This window comes from Columba livia, chromosome 3, assembly GCF_036013475.1.
Source record: "Columba livia isolate bColLiv1 breed racing homer chromosome 3, bColLiv1.pat.W.v2, whole genome shotgun sequence".
Classification (NCBI taxonomy): Eukaryota; Metazoa; Chordata; class Aves; order Columbiformes; family Columbidae; genus Columba; species Columba livia.
In genome coordinates, this window is record NC_088604.1 from 20,503,837 (window position 1) to 20,526,129 (window position 22,293).

The following is a 22,293-nucleotide window of genomic DNA, read 5'->3' on the forward strand; positions in this document are numbered from 1 at the left end:
CGACTTGTATATTCCTAGCTGTGGAGTGGAGAGATTGGTCACCCATAGACGTAATGCTCTTTGACAATGTCAGTCCTACCTCCATGTGTGGGACATCGGGCTCAGAACATAGAATGCCAGTCAGGTGTGTCTCTTACTCATGAAGACAAGTGATCTGAGCTGGCGGGGAGTCCTTGGACACAGCTTTAGAAATGAAAAATAAAGAGGCCCTGTCTGCCATGCTGAAGGTTGCTACCACTGTTCTCAGAAGCTATGGCATCCTTGTAAGGGGTTTTTTACACAGGACTGGGAACATACTGAGTGTGTTATAAATTGAACTAAGGTCCAGCACAGTCTTCCTCTAAGCCAGTGCACCCATGGTCTAATGGGCTCAAATTCTTTGACTATAAGTTCAATCTTACTCTGGGTTGACTGGAGTGAGAAATCTAGTGCAAAAAATGAGGCACAAATGTGTGATATTTCTCAAAATGAGGTGTACATCTAACTAAGCCATCTACACCACTCCTGGAGACATCTCAACACCTTCTGTGGTCCATAGAGATAGTGAGGTTGTGTCTAAGTTGACCTGTCCCACAGGCTGGGGGAATCCTAACAATGGCAAGTAGCTGTTGCAGCAGAAACCGCACTCGTCTGGAGGTGTTACCAGCAAGAAAGAGCCTCAGGCACCTACACTGAGCACTCCCAGATCCACTCACTAGCACTGTGCTTCCAGATTCCAGACTTAACAGGTTATTTTAATTTCAAATGCTGGGGAATATGCTGTTTCCATCAAAGTTAAAAATATTCACAACTTACATTTTTAAAGAAAGTTAAGTTACTTTTCTCATGACCAAAACTATTATTTAAAACCTTTCAATAACATCCCAAATATAAGCAGTTATAGTTCAGTTACCAGTTCGAAGAAAATTCACAGAAAATCAACAGACCTGGGAGTCCATGATCACGGCCACGCTGTATATTTAATGATGCTAAATCAAGTGAACCATTATTGGACAACACAAACAGTTTTTCTGTTAGCTCCTCATTCAGCAGTTGATCTTGCACCTGCAGTTTTGCTGCATGTGCTAGAAGACCCCTTAGTAAAGGATCCAAGCCACCTTTAAATACAAAATAATATAATGTTATATGTATAAGCTATTATAACTTTCTCAATAGATGTGAATACCAGTACATTTCTATGCTTCTTAAACATTGGCCACAGAGGCTTTTACATTCAAATACATGCAAAAATCTGCTTCAGCTTGAAATAGAAGTAATAGTGCTACAAAAAGGCTTTATATACCTCTTCAGGAATAAGAAAATTTACCACCTGACAAAACATTCATCCACAACAAAAAATATATGAAGTATCTTCATCATCAATCATCAATCTGTTGTTGATCTACCAGGCAGGTTTAATCTGAATAGTAACTTTTGTCTGATTCAGACAATTGTTTAACTAAGAATAATTGTTCCAGTTTATATTAGTGCTCTGGAACTCACTCAACAACTTAAATCAGTGATGCAATTAAATAAATGCTCTTATTCCTTATTCAAGATAAGTAATTTTGAAAAAAAGTTACCTTATTCTGGAAAAAAATGAAACAGTTTAAATAAAACCATACCTTCTTTAATGAGCCTCCATGGACTAAAGAAAACTTCATGCAAATGAAGATTTGGGAGTTCTGGATCATCTAAATATTGTGCATTCAATCGCCTTACTACTGGTTGGATTGTTGCATGACCGAAACGGAAAGCGGCTGTCGAAAACACATTAGAAACTGTAGGATTCACTGTGGGATCATAACCTGTATAAAGGCCAATATACAGATTAAAAGCATCTGGGCCAATGATTTTGGGAATGTAATCTCTTAAAGTAATAATCTGAAAGAAAAGAAAAAGAAACATTTTCCATTCAATGTTTTTGTAGATGAATAGTAATGATTCCCATGTGCTGACTGCCCTTTTCTTCCCTCATCTACCACCAAACATTTGGCATGGTAAAGAGCAGTATTAGCTGGTAAACAATATCATTCTTATTTTCACAGCAATGACTGCAGGGAATCAGTGGCATGGCTCAGTGCAGTACGACAGACATGTTCCTGTCAGCTCCTGCCATAAATGCTAGACCAAGGCCTCTGAAGCAGAGAGTATCACTGTTGCACACTTTCAATCCATGGGCCTAATCCAGTTTGTAGGAGGTGTGCTGAGATCTAAAACTCCGATTGTGATGATATAAATGATAAAGCCCCTAAAAATGACAATAAAAGCATGAATTACTATAAGATCTTTCAAGAATGGTTGTTGAGATGAACAGATTCTATTTTCAGACTTACATTTGTAACACAAGCCATCTTTACTGAATATTTGAAATGACCAGGCTTTAAAATACTGGTGCCCAGAATCCCTTGGTAGAGGTTTTATGCTAAACTCAAGCCAATTTATAGACTCCTAAAAAGTACCCTTCAAAAAGGAAAATGTTGATAAACATTTTCTGTCAAATGCTTTTATAATTTAATAACATTACAGTCACAGGAAAAAAAAAAAAGAGTAATCATGACCAAAAAAGGGGGAAGAGTGACCTAAAGTACTACATAAAATGAAAGTGTTTTATAGGTTAAAGATTATGCTGAATTCAATAAAGCATAATGGCATGAACATGAAGCATAATGAACTCAATAAAATAACTATAGATTCAATATAGCGTGCAATAAAATATACAGACAAATGCACTCTGAGCTTGATACAGTGCATATTGAATAGTTAGTTGGCATAAAATGAGCTTATGAAAAACTAGTATCTTTGTTTTAGACACAGCACAGAGACAAGCAAACTCCTCCAGAATTTGCTTACTTTTCTCAGAAGGTGGAGGTAACAATTTCTTTATGATTTTAGGTTAGATCAAGCAGTGAATAAAATATTTGAAAGACAATACATTAGAATTCCTTTTACAGATCCTTTAATACAGCATATGAAGTAAATAACATAATTGCTAGAAATTAATACTGACACTGTCATTTGACAAGTTAACTTTTTGCTACATTCACAAAGGTTTTGCAAGGTAACACTTGCCATGGATGCAAAAATTCGGATACAACTGTCAATTTTTGGCTCATTGTAAATGAAATCCCAAAATAAGCTGCTCATAAAGGCCAGATTCCCTGAAGAAAAGGGCAACTAAGATTTCCAATTTGTTCCAGAGGTAAGATATTAATTTCTTGTTTCCTACTTTGAGGGATTGCTGTTTCAAGACTTGAAAATTAAAAGGCTAAGTTTAAAAAGGGGTCTTAAGCCTGCCGTGAGCTCGGAGAGGCATCTGTTTGATGGACACTTCCAATGGCCAAATAAGGCTCCATCAGGTGGAGCTGATTTTTAGACAATACAGACTACGGTGTTACTAATATAGCAGAAGACGATGCTGCCAGAAAGAATCTGGAGTCTAACAAAGAACTGTATCTAAAGTACATTAGCATGTAGCATCCAGTCTTTGTGTAGTCTCTGAATGTACCTTGCCTGAATTTGTCTGTGCGAAGTTGCGAGGCTCTCTACAAATTCTCATAACCGACATATATATAAGTTTTAAAGAAGGTGTAAACAGCTACCAAACATCAAAATTATTTTGTTAGAATTTAACTCCCTGTTGATTTGAAAGATTTTTTTGTTCATATTTGGCATAAATAAGAATTTCTTTCAGTAAAGTGTTTCTTCAACTAAGATTCTCCTGTGGAAACAAAGGAATGTGCTTGTCTAAAAATACGTAAATAAAATTAGATTCAGAAAGGTACAATATGGAAAAGAAACTGCAGGCAAGTACAATGAACTGTTCTACCATTTATTACTTACTTTGAGTCTACTTATAAATATTAACTTTCAGATGTGTGCAACAGCATAAGGGATTTATGTGGACATGACTCTGAACCTGCAAGGCACTGGGTGGACTCAACTCCCTGTGACATTTGGGAGACTAGGGATAATCCAGGCTCCTCTTAGGATACATTCAACACCTCATAGCATCAAATCCAAGATCCATAGTAGGCTCATGAAGAATTTGATTTTAATCAATAATGTCAACATGTTTTCTGTCTCATGGCAGTTATTGTTTCAATGCTATAATTCAGTGAAAATTATGAAAAATGAACAGTGCCTTTTAAGTAGAAGCCCATGTGCTCAATATTTAAATGACTTTAGTAGTCTATATGACCAGATAGTAACAGAGAGATTGAGAATATTTAAATGTTATTCATTGAGTTATATCAGAGAAAGTGAAATGCTGATTTCCTAGAAATTCAACTAATCATTTAGTAAGTATCCAGATAGAAACAGAATCTGAGTGATTATAATACTGTCAGAAAAGTCTTCGTACAGATTTTCTGTCATATGACGAATCACATGTGCACTATATATAGAAAAGTGACTGAAAAAAAAAAAAAAAAGGACACCCAATGATAGATCAAGGGGTAATGGGATCAAACTGGAACACAAGAGTTTCCCCTTAAATTTGAGAAGACACTTCTTCTCAGTGAGGGTGACAGAACACTGGAACAGGCTGCCCAGGGAGATTGTGGAGTCTCCTACTCTGGAGACATTCAAAATCCACCTGGACACATTCCTGTGTAACCTCAATTAGGTGTTCCTGCTCCAGCAGGGGGATTGGAGTAGATGATCTTTCGAGGTCCCTTCCAATCCCTAACATTCTGTGATTCTGTGAATCCTGACCTACAAAGACAATAATACTTCAATTTAAACAGTATGTCAGTGTGAAAGGCATCATCCTTCTCATTCAGATGGTAGAATTACAAGGATTCCCAAGTGTCCTTATGAATTCAGTGAGCATCTTGGCTGCATTTGCCTCCCGGCTGGGCCACGTCCAGCAGAAGTCAGCCAAACATTAGGTATTTGGAAACAGGTTACATAATTTCAAATTATTTTTGCAAATTCTTTGCTGATATTAATAGTTTTTTCAAATTAGGTGCAAAAGACACAGAAATTCACTTTACGTCTCATAAGGCTCGTCAGACTTTCCTTGCCAAAACTCCTCCAGTATTTTCCAAAGTAGGTGTGAACGGGGCACAATGGATGGAAAAGGAAAATAAATTTAAAAAAAAAGGCTGGAAGAGAGAATATAAAAAATATGTGAACTGTAAGGCTGAGAGTACAACTTGTCTTTGCCATTGGTCAGAGTCAACTGTAAAGCAATAGTCTCTCACTGAGATAGTGAAAAGCCAATTAAATGAAGCTCCTGTACTTGGGAAAGATCATAGAAATAATAGACAACAACCACACATGGCAAAGATGTTTCATTCATTTAAGTGCTCTGCACAGTAGGTTTGAAATTCTCACTATAGATATTAAATGATTAAAGATGATACTGAAGTGTGATTGTATGATGGTTCCATTTTTAATATATATGAACACATTATATTTCCTTTAATAGTCTGAACCATACTCTTTATAAATATGATCTAGGACACTTTGCAACAGATACTGTTTTATAATATTTATTTTTCCTCTATTTATCCTTTATAATTTCATAAGCTCCGACAGGAGCTATCTAATAATCTAATTTCACAAACAAACTTAATTCAAGTTAGTCATGTTGAACCCAATAATTGTAGTTAAGTTAGTCAGCCTCTGAAGACGCCCACTTTCAACCCATGCCTTGGATCATGGCAGAGGAGTAGGGATGCAAGATGCTCAGAGAACACAAGTAGATGTAGAGGAAAGTGAAAAAACCAACATATCCACACTGACAACTAAAGACAATTGTCAACTACAATTGGCATGAACTGTCAGTAACACCATTAATTCAGAGATGTTTCTCTGATACTGTAATAAATCAAAGAGAATTTGATTCAGATTGATCTGCAAAACTTCTTCAGTCTGACTAGCGCCACATCATCTGGCTTTCACAATCCAAACGTCACATCAGGGGAAATGATGTCTGGGAGGAACAGCACATGTGCATACAGTTGTATCCTGCAAACCACTATGTATGAAATAGCAATGTTGAGACTGTAGCAGTTGCATAATCAAACATTTTCTCCTGTCTCACCTACACTTCTTGTTTGAAGGAAAACAAATTTCAGTTGTTTTCGTTCAAAAAGCTTAAAAAGAGGAAATCTAATTATTCTTATTCTGTTCTCTCAGGTAAAAACAGGAATAAGATAAACAAGCAGCTAGTTTCATTTCAGTTAGTAAATGACAATGAAAAAATATCTTTTTGCACAAAACAGTAGGTAAATCAGGGTATTCATTTTTACCACTATATACTGCAGTGTTAATACCTTAGAGTTAAGCACATGTCATCCCCTAAGGGGAAAGTTAACCACTGTTGTGGTTCATATAAACTACTACTTATCAGTGAAACATGACTACAATGCAGTGAAAAAAATCTGTTTTGCCCTGGATGTCAACAGGCAGTTTCTACGTTTGGCAACTTTGTCAAGCTTTTGTTATTAAATGCTTGTCACTAGAGATGTTTATGCTGCTAAAAAAGCACCCAGGATGAAAAGTATGGTCTAAAGAGAGATTTTTTTCATTCTCTTCATTCTAGAAATAAGGGAAGGCTTTTTGTTCAATTCTCTATAATTACACACCCACAGGCAAAAATTATGCTTGAAAGTATTCATTCCAAAAAGAGAGAATTTTTAGAAATGTATAGCAACTGAAACTAAATTTTAGAGTGGAAATCTAATGTAACTTCAACTAGAGCTGTCATTAGTGTGCTGGTTAGCATACCACATTAATAGAGATACCCCAATTATCTCTCTCAAATGAATGTCTCTAAACCAGCTAGATACTCAAACACATTTCTAATGAGCCATGGGCAAATCTCATTAGTTTGTGATACTGGTAGAGATAATGAGTAGCCCAGATTCATGCAGAGTATTGCCTTCCACAAAGTGTTTCCTTTCAGGTCATAATGTTACAGGATGTAAATCAGAAGTGTATGAAAGCACAGAGGCCTACTTTTGGCTTTGCATTTTTCTTCTAGCACGGATTAACAACAATTCTACCTTGTCAGTGCTGTTATATTAATGAAAACAGCACATTTACAGCAGAAGAGCTGACGTGGTTAATGTGAACAAAATATAAATTAAAAAAGTCAAACTTTTCAAAAGAACTGACAGAATACAATTCAATAAGGCATGTTACTTTTCTGAAGTTATCTGGCTCTAAGTGTAAATAATATGTCAGAGAATGTTGTTGGTTTCTTAACATTTTCTGCTGACTAAAAATTGTGGTAGAAGAAAGGACAACTGAAATTTTCCTCTCTCCTTACATCATTTATCTTCAAAAAAGGCTCCTTTTGTCACTAAAAAAAAAAAATCTGTCTGCAAGAATCAGAAAGCATATGAATGCCACCTAACCCTCAGTTTATTCTGGTCCTCATATTACTCATTCCATATTATGGATTATAGTGGACAGACTCAATCACTCTTCTTAAGCTGTTTGATTAAAGGCGAATCTCCACAAATGCAAAGGCCCTGGTGAGGATCAGAAAAGCAGCTTCAGACAGAGCAACCTGAGTAACCCAACCATGGAAAAGGGGCTCACGGGATTGTCTGTTCCCTGGGGCCCCCCAGGAGAGCAGCCAGACCTCAGTCCTAGGCACGAAACCCACCAAAAAAAAGGAAGAAACTGTCCCTCAAATGTCGCACAAGCTAAAGGGGCAATTGCTACTTTTTCTGGGGTACAGGAAGGAGATGATTTGGGGACTGTATAGAACTTCATTTGCAATGTTTTAAGGGTTTGTGGGTGACAGTGAAATGCTATGGGATACTCAGGAAAAGGATGAAAGGTGGGGAAAGGGAAGGGTCAAGGTGGACTGGGGAGGAACATGTATAGGAATACAGAGGTAAAAGGTGATAAAAGGGTATCCAAGGACAGGGAGCCACAACATCCATCCATCTACTGGGCTAGCACTAGAGGAATCTATCTAGGTCCTCATGCCATTCAGATTTGACCATCTCTAACACTGTGAACAAATAGATTAAATTTTGTTCAAGAGAAATCCTGTTGAATGTTTTCATCATGTTTCATTTATTACAGGGTCATGTGGAAGTCTGCAGAAACTGAAGAGGAATAACAGAACCATGAGGAAAAAAGGATTTAAAGCCTGTGTAGCCACTTCATTCAGGGGGAAGCAGGGGAGGGTCCTGGAAAGAAAAAGTAAACATACTGAGTTGAAATACATTTTCCTATTCTCAAGTCTAATATAAACATTCTCTTTTCTTCTGTATTTTCCCATATTTATTTCTCCTACTCTCTCCTATCAAGAGTAGCTCTTGAAGTTTATGCATTAATGCATCATTGAGAACTTCACAGGCAATTTTACACAGGGAAGTTATCCATTTATACAATTCCCATGAGAAAGCAAGCATTTTGAACACTATGTAAATAACAGACATTGCTTTTTAATTGTTTCCTTTACTAAAAACAAAAAACAAAACAAAAAAAAGGCAACTGAAAAGGCCTCTTCAATAGATAAAACAGACACCAGAAAAGCCTGAAAATCCTGCAGAAAGATGAAGCAGAGTAGAAACTGCCATGACATACTAAGGACAATGACATTGCATTCAGGAAAGTGGAAAACAGAACAAACTCTAAATATGCCAATTTGAAGTGCAGAAATAGGTCACAAAGAAAGGGTAACATCACCTCCAAAGCCACTCACAGATTGGAAGTTTTGTGACTGATTCTGTTCTAAGATATTCACTGCAACATGTAGATAAGCAACTAAACAGCCAACCTGATGCAGAGCACCAACAATTTTTCGTGCTTCCTGGTAGACAGTCTCAGCGGTCCAGTGGCTGTTGATGTTTTTGAGGGCTCTGGCCAGGCGGTTGTGCTCCCTCAGCCACAGCGTGTGCATGGCTGCCAGAGACGTGACCTCACTGGATCGGCTGTCCCCAGCCATAAAGCATTCAATTCTCTCACCTCCACTTGCATTTGAGTCCTGTGCACAAGGTGATGGGATCTGGTCTGTAAAAGGCAGGTATTCCCGCTGGTTGTCATAATATTTGACATTTACTCTAAGAAGACCTTCTTTGCTTGTTAAATTCCTCAGTTTGTTTTCAACAGCAGGTGTACTGCCATAGACAGTAGAAGCATCAAGGAAAGAGGTCAAGCCATTGATCTGTTGTCTTGAATTTAGTGCTGATACATTTCCAAAGAGAATAGTATGATCACCAGTGCCACACGCTGGAGACGAGCGGTAGAAGGGCAGGCAATCCATCCCTGCAGTTAGTGTGTCATTGTTGGTCACCTGCATTAAAAAAGAAAAAAAAGAAAAAAAAAAATAGTGTGTTTTCTGAGGTGAAGTTAACATAGCTGAGGATGTAGAATCAAGAGTTGTGTAAATATTTTTTTCCTCTGTTTCAGTTTTCAGTTGTTCATTCTTCATCTACTGGAGTGACGTATTCTAAACCTGTACAGATTATTTTCCTTCAGATTTTAGCAAAAACATGATTCAAGCGTTTTTAAGCAAAGACAGAAATAAAACCCAAAACATCCACTCTGTCCTAAAAACAAGCTACTGATCTAATACCTTTTGCATAATTCTACATCTAAATTAGTCTGGTTTCACAATGAAAATTCATCATGAAATGTATTGCAGTGAAGACATGAACATCTGGTCAAATTAGGTTCTACTGAACACCAAGTGAAACAGCAGGTTTACATGTACACATAAAAGCGTAATGAAGAGTTTCAATGCCTGTAGCAGCACACTGTAAAAGCTTTGTTTTGATACTTAATTTTAATCCAGTTTCCTAACTAAAAAAGGTATATATAATTATTCACTCTGCTTTCTGCCAATCCTCCACAATCCTTTCTCAACATTGTTTCACAATGATGGATGTCTTATAAGTATTGAATTCTGACTGTCTTTGTAAAAAGCAATGGCTGCACAGAGCCTATGCCAAGTGAAAGGCTTCCTAGTCCTTCTTTGGTTTGACCCACACACAGACGAGAGACTGAGGTCAAATGGTGATCCAGCATTTGTGTGGATGATGGATATTCAGCATGGGTATAGTCTGCACTAGCCTGTCACACAATCAACTACTACAAATACAGGTAAAGGGCATGGGAGAAATGTAGGAGTTATCAAATCAGGTTTTGCAGTATAGGTAAGAGTAATAGGGGCAAATACAGCCCAAATGAGACAGCTGAAGTTTTGCCACAGGAGAGCACTGAAAATGGTATGTGAATAACTTAACAGATGTGGGGAAGGCAGCAGAGGTGTTGGAGGAGGAGAGAAAGCAAGAGGGAGAAAGGTTTTATTCACTTTGTAGGATATGCAAGAGGAAAGCTCAGCTCATCAATTCTATTTCAATGAACAGAGTTCAACACTAAGATGAAAACTGCCACATTTCAAAGTCACTAAATTCTCTCTGTGTTGTGTATTGCAGATTTGGCTTTATAAACTCTCTGAAAATCACATTATTTCCAAATTCTAACAGTAATGCTTTGTGCACCAACAATGAGCCATAACAGCCTGTGAAGATAGAATAGTCATTACAGAGGGGGTAAAAGTAACAAGGGAAGTTTGGAATGCAATTCAAGAGCTTAATAAAATAACATCATTATCTCATTTATTACACCAAGTAAAATTTTCTTCCTACTGAGAACTCATTATACCAATAAAGCATTTAAGTTAAGAAATTTCTTATTCAAGTTTTGTTTGGTAAAGAAATTCTACTAATGTTTCTTCACTACCTAGGTTTTAGCAAATCAAAGTAGGTTATTTTTGAAGGAAAATGTAATATCTTTTCCTCTTTTTTTTTTCTTCCCCCTTCCATTGCTTGTTGAAATCAGTAACATATCTGCCTCGGGTTTTCTACTTAGTATTTGTCTCTATCACTAAATCACACTTTTCTCCTAAACTAATGAAGAATATTCATATCAATTTTTTTCTCTGCCTTGCATAACTCTAGAGGAAAAAATCTCACAACAGAACTCTCTCTGGCCACAATAATTTTCCTAGTATAGCAGCACATTGATTTGAACTATTACATATGCATGGTTAAATCAGTTTATGGTGAAATTATTTTACATGTAGGAAACTGAAAGGCACAAATTGTTTCCCTGTATCAGAGTGTCTAAACTGTTATTTCAGTTAAAGAAAAATTCTTTCTCATTGTGAATTTGTTCTGTGGCAGATGACCTTGTAAAAGGATTTTTCCTGTAGACTTAAAATGAAACCTAACTTAGAGTCTATGAAAGTTTGGCAAGAAGTAAAACATGAATGTTTATTTGTGGATATGAAACTCAGAGGTGAGTCAATGACCCCATCTGACAGTGAGCTAGCACCTCAGGAACACAGAAGAAGGCAGAGGCTCACTTTGCTGGTTGCTGAGTGCACACAGACTGATCTATTTGTAGCTGAGACAGTAATCTGTCATGTTACATGTCAGCTTTTGCAAATCACCTCACCTTTCTGTGGTGCTGTTTCTTTTCCACCTTTTTGTATCTGAACTGTCTGAAAGATTTTCAGGACTATATCTTACTATGTGCATGTGCCAGGTCTCACTTATTGTCAGCAATGTAATTAATACCGAATAAAGTCAGTAGCTCTCCTATGAAAGCTTTTCTAATGTCTCATTAAGTCTCAACCCTAACTTGCAATAATCATCTGAGAAATGACAGGTTACCTCCACAACCCTGTTCCATGTGCCTAAAGGTAGCGATTTTTTTTCCCAACCATTATGGGATTCTGAAAAAAAAAACACAGGGAAAAAAAAAAAAAAGAAGAAAAAAAAAAAGAAAAAAGAAAAAAAAGAGACGTTCAGGCTCTGCCAGAAGCTACAGGCTTGGTGTGAGAATCACTGGGTGAAATTCTATAGCCTTTATTATGAAAATGTCCAGAATAGAAAATCATAATGGTTCCTGCTAACCTATGAATCATTTATTTACACTTGTTATTAATATTAATGCACTACCACAGCTTTCAATCCTTCATTGAATTGCACTGGCTCAGAATATTTTCCAGACAGCCTCTCAAACCTGCACAGTCAGGAGCTCCCTTTCCCTGGTCAGACTCCTAGAGAGGGCACATAGCTCCAAGCATGGTTGTCCTTTTTTTTGGGTGGGCTCTCCCTTGGGTGCCACTGTTCTAGGAACACAGCAAGAGTGCAAAATGCAGCCTCTCCATTTACATTGTTGGATAGTATGCTAGTAGTTTCACTGCCTTTGGAAACCAAGCACAGTTTCTTCTTATACAAAATTAATATATAAAACTAACTGTGGCTGTTTTCCAAATGTTTAACAGGTAGAGATTAGTCTTCAGATTGCAGGAAGAAAATAAATTCTAGGGGGAAACAGAATTTTGTTTCAGTGTTCAAAAAACAGTTTCTCTGGTCATACTAAAAGCTACTAACCCCCTCCTTTTATGTTTTTATTTTCTTCTTTTTTAATACAGTATCTGTTCTTTGCCAAAACCAGTCTCAAAATACTAGATATATATGAAAAGCAAAAGAACAACAATCTTCATATCTGTCCCTCTTTAAGCTGTGAATAACAGAAAAATAAAATTGAGCTTGAGGATTGATGGGACTGTGAGCAAGCAATGAATTCACAAGTTGGGAAACTTACCTAATACTTATAGGGTTGTGCCTGAATTTCTTTATATAGAATCATAGAATCATTTTGGTTGGAAGAGACCCTCAAGATCATAGAGTTCAACCCTATATGACCCCCCAAAGTCCATACTGTGTACCAAACACCAGCTCTCAAAGGTGGCTATGGGTACGCCCTGACTCCATTCCCCTGCCAGGCTATACTGCTGAGCAGAAGCAGCTCCTAGGCTCCAGTCACTGCTAGGTTTCGTACATGTACACATAACTTGCCTTCAAGAGCATCCTTGAAACATTATCTGTGATGAATCTCTTTCAGCTCCAAGACAGAAAATCTGATCTATGTCCCTTGTTTAGAGCACTGAAGGATGCAGTTGTGGGTCAATGTCATAGTAACCTGTGCAGCTTATTTCTCTCTGCACCATGATGCTGTTACCACATGGATAATGTTTATCTTGGAGTTCTTTTTCAAAGGTCTCTTAAATTGTCACTTTTTTAAGCAGATGGGATTTCTAGGCTTGAGCTAGTCAGGATTCAGTGATTAGACTTCCATGGTCCCTGTGATCCGCATTTGATTCAAATTACAGGCCATACTATGAGCACCTTCTCAATTAAAAAATCTATTTAGCAGTAAAAAAGTGGAGATTTGCACTTAAAGATCAATACTAATTGTGCTGTTTCAAAGAATTTGTCATAAACACAAAGCACAAGCTTTCAAAGACTTTTGCAATTTTATAGCTACAGTGAACTGACTTTAAAAATGTGAGCTGAAACACAGCCACATTGTGTCATATGGTGGAGACACACTCCACCTCCTTCATGACACCACGTGAAACACTGCTGGTCAGGGACTGGACTTCTGCCCTAGCCTCTCCTGGTGAGACTCTGGAAATGTGAATCTTCCTAAGGCTATTACCTAACAGCACAAACAGAATAAATAATTTCTTCCCCCAGATGGAAATTTGAGACACAATAAACTAGAGATTTTTGTCAGAACTCTGGAAGACTCACTGCAGTAATGGCTGTTGTGGTTAAACCAGGTTAGCCAGTCACTCAGTATCCTGATAATGTGATTCTTTAAATTTGTGCTCTTTCTGAATGCTCTCAAGCTATGCTTGCAAACTTTCAAAAGTCCATTTCTCCTGGGTGAGTGAAACTAGATTTACCTGCCTGTGGTAAAATTGCGGGCAGTCATTAATTTCACCGAGCCTTCCCTGTGTTTTAGATTCTCCCATCAAATGGAAGATGAACCATCTTTCAACACAGGCTCTGATTCGGTTCCCATTACAGTTAGCCAAATATTTTCCTTTATGTTTAATGGAAGTGGAACAAGGCACTTAAGGCGAAAGGAGTCCGTGGCATAGCTATCAATTATGGTTTGTTGAGGGGAAGAGTGTTGTATTCTGAGGGAACTTATTCTCTTCCTTGGCCTTAGTGCAGAGAGAAGCTGGTCAGTAATCAAGCTCCAACCCTAAGGAAAGCGATTTATGTTGCTCTTGACAGAGACGGAGACATCAGTGCAAGGGCTGTAATGGGCATGGGGCTCTCCTGTAGCACAAGGAGAAGGCCAGAATGAGCTCTGAGAAACAAAAAAAAGTAGTTTGACTTTGTTACTTAATTTTTTTGAGTGAAAGAATGACTATACTTTCAAATAAATCAGACAAAAATACAAGATCTTATATTTATACCAATTCAAATTTCTTCTACACCTCTAACAAGCTTTGAATTCATGTTTTCCATCTACTCAAAGAGGTGATGTATGTAAGCTTCAGCAGCTCCCTGAAGATCATTTTCTACATATGTTGAAAAGATAGCTCTCTTCAAAAGTTTGCATTAGCTGCTGGAAATATCTTTGCTTTCACTGAGTAAAGTTAAAATCCTTTCACTTTATCTGGCTGGCAATGTAAAACCAGAATTATTTATGACTACTTCCCTGTTTTCCCCAATGGAACTCAAAACCTTGAAGCATGAGAACAGTAACACTGGGAGGGACTAGTAAGGTTTCTCTGCAACATAAACCTGAGAGGCAGAAAAATTTGATATTTGTACAAAGTACCTTAGCTATGGTTTGTTATCCCTACAAAACAATTTAAATATCCACTTTTTGCATGTAATAGTTGCATTGTGTTTCATTTTTTCTATCACTGCCTGCTCTAATATTTCTCGGTGATCTATCAATTTCCTTTATAATTATTTCTGTGTATGCATATCACTCATGTGCTATACTTTACTCACCTCTTCAGAGCCTGGAATATCTCTTGAAGAAATTACTTTAGAATCTTACCTTTATTGGAAAACATGGATTTTGTTTTTCACATGTCATCTGGCACTCCTTTCCAGTTAAGAAGGCGGTTCTTCTTGTGCTTTGCGGTGTGAATGCAATGTCATGGTCTATGTACTGTCCCCACACCATAATAATATCAGAATACAGGTTGTCTTCAGTAACAGCCTCATTAGATGCATGAATAATTTTTCTTGTCACTTCACGAACCTGTGAAGAGAACTAATTTATCTTAAGTGCTGAGTAGTATTTACTTCTCATAAAAATGATAAAACACTAAAAAACAGGGGAAGCAGTGATAAAAGCTAAGTTTTTTTCCTTACAATACTTTATGTTTTAGAGTACTTTTAATGGTTTGCTTAAAAAAACAAAACAAAACAAAACAAAACACCTCAGCAGAAAACCCAGCCTCTGACAGACTCATTTCTGTTGAGGAGCTGCGATACAAGTGCCACAAGCAGATTCAAAGATGATTCAGCTTTTTTTTCTATATATTTTCCAAATGAGCAGTGTATCTTTGTTCCTTTCCAGAGAATTTTGAAAACAACACTTTTTTTTTGACTGTATAAAAGTTTTCGTTCTAGTGATTCTGCTTTCTGCTCCTTTAAAAAATGTTTGCTGGGCAACCTCAAATCACCGTAGATATACAGAGGCTCTGGGCCCTTCCACATGTAAATAGAGCAGCATCTGCAGCCCAGGAGACAAAGTAGCTTGCAAATACATGGTAGGTGAAAATTTTGCTTCATTTTACCAGTAAGGGAAATGCCAAAACATATTTCTACAGCATTTTTGTGAAAGCTGCATACAGATGCTCGGAAGGGGAACACATGGAACCATCTATGCTACATGTCCAGCCTATACTAATAACCAAGCAAAACCACCAGAGCCAAATCAGCAGTCAGTTTATGATGATTAGGGTATCATTATTATTCACAGGTTCTTCCCTCATGCTGTATATTCCCTTGTATACAGCAGCTGCCTTAGAAGTCAAGCAATTGATAAGGCAGCACATAAAATAGTCACAGAGTCTGTAATAAATATAAGGGCTATATAATGAATGTATAAGGCAGGTGCAGTTAAATAGAATTGGTAAGGACAAGAGGCAACACAGGACTTGTCAGGAACATCAGCCTTTATATTGGAATAGTCAAGAGCAGAGATACATAGAGCTCATCAGGAATACAAGTCTATATCAGTTTTTAATAGCATTGGTGGCCACAAAGCATGAACTTTTCTTCTTGCAGTTAGTAGGATTTTTCTTATCATTGTTAACTTGAACAGCTATGTTGTGCTCTAATATTGCTTCTAGTAATCCCCACAGTTATCTCTCATCTTCACCTTATTTGCATGTTGTTTTTTAGAAGATAAAGTTGGATAGCTAAAAGTACAAAAAAAACCCAAAAAAACATTAAAAAAAAGAGGAAAAACATCCATGGCACTAGTTTTATCCTATCTTACTTCAAAATAAAACAGAGAACCTTGCTGATGGTCAGATATGATCTAATTTGGTGTAGCCACGTAGTTTTTAGTGTGTTTCACTTCAGAAGCATCTACCCCAATGAATCTAGAAAAAAGCAGTTTATACCATCTACTAGAAATTTACCTGTGTAAATGTCAAATTTTCATCTTTGAGCATTGAACTGTGAAGCTTAGAGACAATGTTATTTAATTAATAACATGATTTGCAGGTGACATTAACACTAAATTCTCTTGCTTATCCTTATTAAACATATGATGGTTAAAATAACAAGACTTTGAGTCCATTAAAAGTCAAGTTTCAAAGCAATGCTAACAAACCAGAAAGAGCAAATCCAGCCCAAATCATTGCACACTGCACTAGGGAATTTTTCACCCAGTCCTCTATTTAAGTATTTTTTTGTTCATATTTCCCTCTGTCACAGCTCTGCTATTTTTTCCGTATATGAGCTGCTAAAAACCATAAACATTGCAATGCCTTCTTAGCTCAGTAACTTCAGCTAAAAAATGAAATTTTGATTTGACAATAACATTTGTTCAGTTAAGGTATACTAACCTAGGAGAAAGGCTACACATGCATACATAGACATGAATGCTAGCTTGTTTATGTGGATTATATTTATTTAGTTAACACTCAACCCTGTTTTCACCCTCCTCCATCCCTGAATAAAGGTACCATAATTGAAACAAAAAATCATAAAGTCACTGGAAAATCTCCACTGGAAGGAAACTCTGGAGACCACATGATACAGCTTTCCATTGAAAGTAGGGATTAGGTTATTCGGAGCCCCATCAAGCCAGGTCTTGGTTATTTCCCAAAGCGTATTCCAGCAGTTTTCTAAGCAGCCTATCCCAACATTTAGTTGTTCTCACAACATTTTTTTTTTCATGGATCAAGACAAAATTTCTGTGGAGCAACTTGTGATTGTTGCCTCTTGCCATGACAAAGTCCAAACTTGCAAAGACCTCCCTCATCTCTCTAATGTCCTTTTCTGTGTGGGAGGACTGTGATTAGGTCCACCATGCTCCTTTACTCTAGGTTGAGCAATCACCATCCTGGTTCTGCTGCTGTCCCACAGCTGGAGCACACTGGAGCAGGCCCATGGGGCTGGCTCATGGGCTGCGTACTCTCCACCAGGGACCTTTTCAGCAGAGCTGCCCCCCAGGCCATCAGTGTCCCCCTGCACTGCCTCTTGAGCTTACCCCCGTCCAGGTGCAAGGGACCTCTCACTATCTGGCTGACTGAACTTAGGCTTTAGCAAAGCTGTCAGTTCCTTAAATGAGCCAAACGGCTTCTCTTGCTGTTCGATTTACTGATGCAAATGGTGGCAGGTGTGGTTATAGCCCCATGTAAGTGTTTCATTTTATGATGCACTTTCTAACCAAGGGTAGCTGGACTCCATTGTATCGGATCCTGGGATCCCATCCTCGAGGTTGGCTGAGTCCATCTTCATAGGCTGGTGGAAGCCACCTAGCCAAGGCCACATTGGATGCTCCCCATCTAGGATGTTCTCTGGGAAAATAAAGCAACAAAACCTAAAAAACAACAATGGCAGCAAAATAAAAAAGCCCTGCACCTCTGTATAATTCTAAATATAAAATAATCATCAGCTCCAGTGCAATATTCCATTGTAATAAGATGTTCATTCAACAGTCTTTAAAAAGGCATAAAATATTGGTCTTCAGGTATGACAGAATCAACCAGACTCAAAAGGAAAAAAAAAAATTACTAGTGCAATAATACTATCTAACTTATGTTGGTAACATAAGTTTGACTTCTTTGAAATACCCCAGTGGTGATTTCCTGATAGTGTCCTCATTCCCCATAAAGTCAGATATATTCTTAAGTGCCTTTGCTGACATTTTTGAAATATATTTGTTCAGAGCAATAGCTAGGAAATCAAGATTTAGGAAAATATATAGAAGCCTTAGAAGAAAGATGAAGAAAGCTTAGAAGAAAAATGGATGCTAGTCATACAGAAGTAATCATCTGGCAAGACTCAAGAAGAAAGGACAGAGGAAAGGGGGATGATGGTCAAAGCTGCTGAATTCAGTGGCAATGCTCCCTCTAGTTGCATATATCCTAATAACTTGGATACAGCTTCAGGAGAGCCTCTGCAAAAGCCCAAGCCCTGGTCTGCATTTAGCTGTGCTTTTAAGTCGTGAGCACCAATTGCCATGTGTTTTTGGCTCACACCAACTAGCATTTCTCTCAATAACACCTGGCTGGGCACATCTTGGGATTAGGTACAAGCCAGTTTGCCATCCTGTGGCCAGCCTGCTGGGAAGAGAGTAGGGGAATAAAACAGGTTAGACAAAAGCCTGAGAGTAAAAGGGTGGCAAGAGTCAGGCCATGCTTGTTTTGAGGCCCAGGAAAATATTCTTGGTGATTTTTTTTTATTAGTATAGTCAGTGAGTCTTAGATTTGACCCAATTATTTTTCTTCTATAATGAACATTTCTAATGCATTTTTTCTAAGAGAATATTTTAGTGGGTTTTGTTTGTTTGGGTGTTGGGTTTTTTGTTTGGTTGTTGTTGTTTTGTTTATTAACATGGCCTGTTCAATATATTTCATAATTGCTAAATGTATATAGATATCAAAAAGAAGAAATAAGATTGTTGCAATGTACCCAGTTGACCAGAATAGTAAAGTAAGCCACAAAGAACCAGAAATATTCCCAGACAGTTAGTAGAACTACATGGCATTAAAACATGTCTACTGGGACGCTAAAGAGGGAACAATTATTTTATTAATACTTCATTGATCTCTGGCACACTGAAGTGGCTCAATTTGCCAAGCTATATGGTACAGCAATACACTTAATTATCCACAATAATTCACACTTGGAAGTTGAAATATGCTTTAATAAAGCATTCAAATTAGTTACAGTTGATCTGCCTTTATTGAAATTGCATAAAATACTGCACATAGTGTAGTGCTATTTCACTCAATTAAAAGTAATGAAATGTTAATTTAACTGCTTAACCAGTGATTTTTCTCCTGATTGCTTTTATATTTCAGCAGATCACTGGAATGCTACTTTAGTAAAACCCTTCTCACATACCTTTTTATTATTACTTAAAAAATGGTAATGTCTTGGAATCTTGCTTGAGTTTTATCCTGGGCGGCTGAAATAATGAGATTTTGGTACTATACAGCTCTATAGAATAGTCAAATTTGGTTATTATATATTGAGCTTATTGGATGTGGGACTTTTAATTCACTTGTAAAATATTGGAATTGCACAGTTTGGATTTGGTTTGGCTCCATTAGAAGGAATCTGAAGTTTCAAGATACAGTTCACTATCTAGATCTATGTATTTTGAATGTTATTTTAATGTCCTGCCTAGTTTCAGATAGAAAGAATGAATACCATATGGCAATTTAACAATTGGATTTTGTCATGTTTTAATCTCTCTGAGCTACCAGGGACATCACTTCTGTCAAACATGGAAAACTTCTGAAAGATAAGCCTGCCACTAAACTGAACACTTAGCTTGTATTGAAGTAGCTATCCTAAAGGAAAAATCTCAGTTTCTTCTTACAGTCATTGGATTCAGTCAGTACTGCTCATTTTTTTCCACCAGGTGAGCCATATTCATACCTCTAATGGTATTAGAGCTTCAGACTAAACATCAGGTCCTTACCTGATGAAATGGTTAATGAGACAGCAATGAAATAGAAATGTTGTAGATAAAATTCCTCCTAGCTGTCTAAACGTTAGGCATACAAAGGGTAATCTAGTCATCTAAGTACCTGTCCATCAAGCCAGAGGGACAGACAGCTCCTGAGTGCCGTCTTGTCATCCCGTCCTATCTCTCACTATCAGGAACAGCCAAAGCTGCAGAATTGCTGAAGACATATAATTACCTCGGAAAGCTAAGATTAGGTGAGGTTAATTAAGCTGTGAGATTCCATTCCTTTAGTATCTGTAATTCCTTCACCTTTTGAATCCCTCATATTGCACTAGACACTAAAAACTACACAGATCAATGCTAGCTAATTGGGATAAAAAATGTGCCATAAATTTATTTTGCTTATTATCCCCAAATATGCCTTCAGGCAGAAAGAGAAGTAAAATCTATTGCTATCTGTCACTAGTAAATGTGGATAATGACTCTGCCAAGAATGTCTGATGTCATGTTGATATTCTCCATAGAAGGCCATGCTTATGCTATTCTGTTATGCCTTTCTTCTAAGAACAAAGCAATTTCAGTGCTGTGGAATAACTACTTAGTAAACTACCTGATTTGTCGCAAGTATGTGAATGGGTGAAGTAAAACATCTATAAAGAAATTCCATGCTTATTTTAAAATAGATTTAAATAGATTTTTCTTATAGGTAAACAATTAATTCCACTGTGAATTTTGTTTTTAAATTTTTCCTATGAAATGCAGCATTTACTGATCTACAGCACAGTTGTACATTCATATTGGGTGATTAAAGCTACAAATACAACATAGGTTCTAATGTATTTTCTGCCTGAAAGCGGCATCTGCAAAGCAAGGCAAAGGGTAGACTGTTACTTGGGTTAATGTTTGAAGTCTTTGACACTGGCTTATATCATAGAATATATTGTTTACATTATAGTATAATGGGTTTTTTAAGCTGATGCATTTCAGTAAAGCTTGAGGTATTTCAAGGGGCTCACAAAGTTTTAGACTAAGTTAAGATCTGGTTTGCTGGTTTTAAAGTCTCTTATTTGGTTTGTGTGGTTTTCTTTTTCCTTTTTTTTCCTGCCTCACCCCATTTACAGATATTTAGAGCAGAGAGTCTAAAACACAACCAAATATGTCATAGATCTAAACACTGATTTGGTGCAAGCATAACACTATGCAAAGTAGAATACAGTGACTACAGACTAACCAGCCTCAATGGACCATATTTACCCTACACAGCTTTAGAAACCGAACTGAAAGACCTAGACACATCCTAGTATTACCAGAGTCACTGAAGAGAAAAAGATGTTTTACCCTACCCACAGCTGAGTGTGTTTCTCTCTATCTCTGGAGAAAAAGATTCCAGCAACCACGCCTGCAAAGTAAGAGCTTCAGACATGTGCCTACATTCTGCTGCATGAATCTTGACCAATCTATTCAAGCCCTGATGGAGTTGTCAGTGCAAATATCATACTAGCTGTTAGTTCAGATTCCAAGTAACTCTACAAGTGCCTGGGGGAAATTATGGATACCCACATAGTTAGATTTATAACACTGATGCCTATCAGGTTGTGTCCTTTCAACTAAGAGCCTATCAGGCATGTTCCTTGCAAATGACTTGTCATGTAGCAAAACAGATTCATCTCATAAAAACAGATTGACTGAATAATAAAACTGCAGAATTTTACTGCTGTTCATTTACCACATTGCAGAATGCCTTAACTTGTGCAAGGCTAATGGCTTTCCCTCTGCAGCACTCCAGCCCTTCACTTTTAACACTAGTCTCCCTTTCAGTTTGTGACCTTAACACCTATATATCCAAAGACTGCTGAGTATAAATATCATGTACCAAACTCCTTTGCATTGTTGCATTGGAGGATTTTGAAAATACTCATGTCTGTTATGTTGGGTTTTGCAGGAAATGATTGCCACATGTTTTATGGAACTATAGTAAATAATTGTTGTTCAGATAGCCAAGAAGTATATATTTATATAAATAGATATATAAAAAATAAATATATCACCTAGAATCTTTAGAAGCATGGTTTCTAAATGTTAATCTTGTGGGGAAATTAAAAAACGAGAATCTACTTGATTTTTTTATTGCTCCTGGTGAAGTAATTATATTCTCCCACTCAATATAATTTTATCCCATGCAATCGAATATGAATGCTGGAATAGAGTTGTATATGTTTAAATTCTATAGAAAAAGGCATCTATTGAATCAGTATTCACTAAATTGAAATTTCCTTACATAAAGTTCAAAGCCTTCACAGGCAGAGCCTGTCCAGAAAAAAATAGTGTACCAAATTTTAGATTAAG

The 22,293-nt window shown here is 37.2% G+C and overlaps 1 protein-coding gene across 1 annotated transcript in view; it reads right to left on the minus strand.

Annotated features, from left to right (window-relative positions):
- The window catches only part of TPO (thyroid peroxidase), a 57,333-nt gene that overhangs the window by 10,604 nt on the left and 24,436 nt on the right, over positions 1 to 22,293 (minus strand). The window contains 5 exon segments of the mRNA XM_065055999.1: positions 927 to 1,097; positions 1,605 to 1,863; positions 8,732 to 9,247; positions 14,839 to 15,045; positions 17,695 to 17,824. Coding sequence (XP_064912071.1) covers positions 927 to 1,097; positions 1,605 to 1,863; positions 8,732 to 9,247; positions 14,839 to 15,045; positions 17,695 to 17,824 — 1,283 coding nt within the window.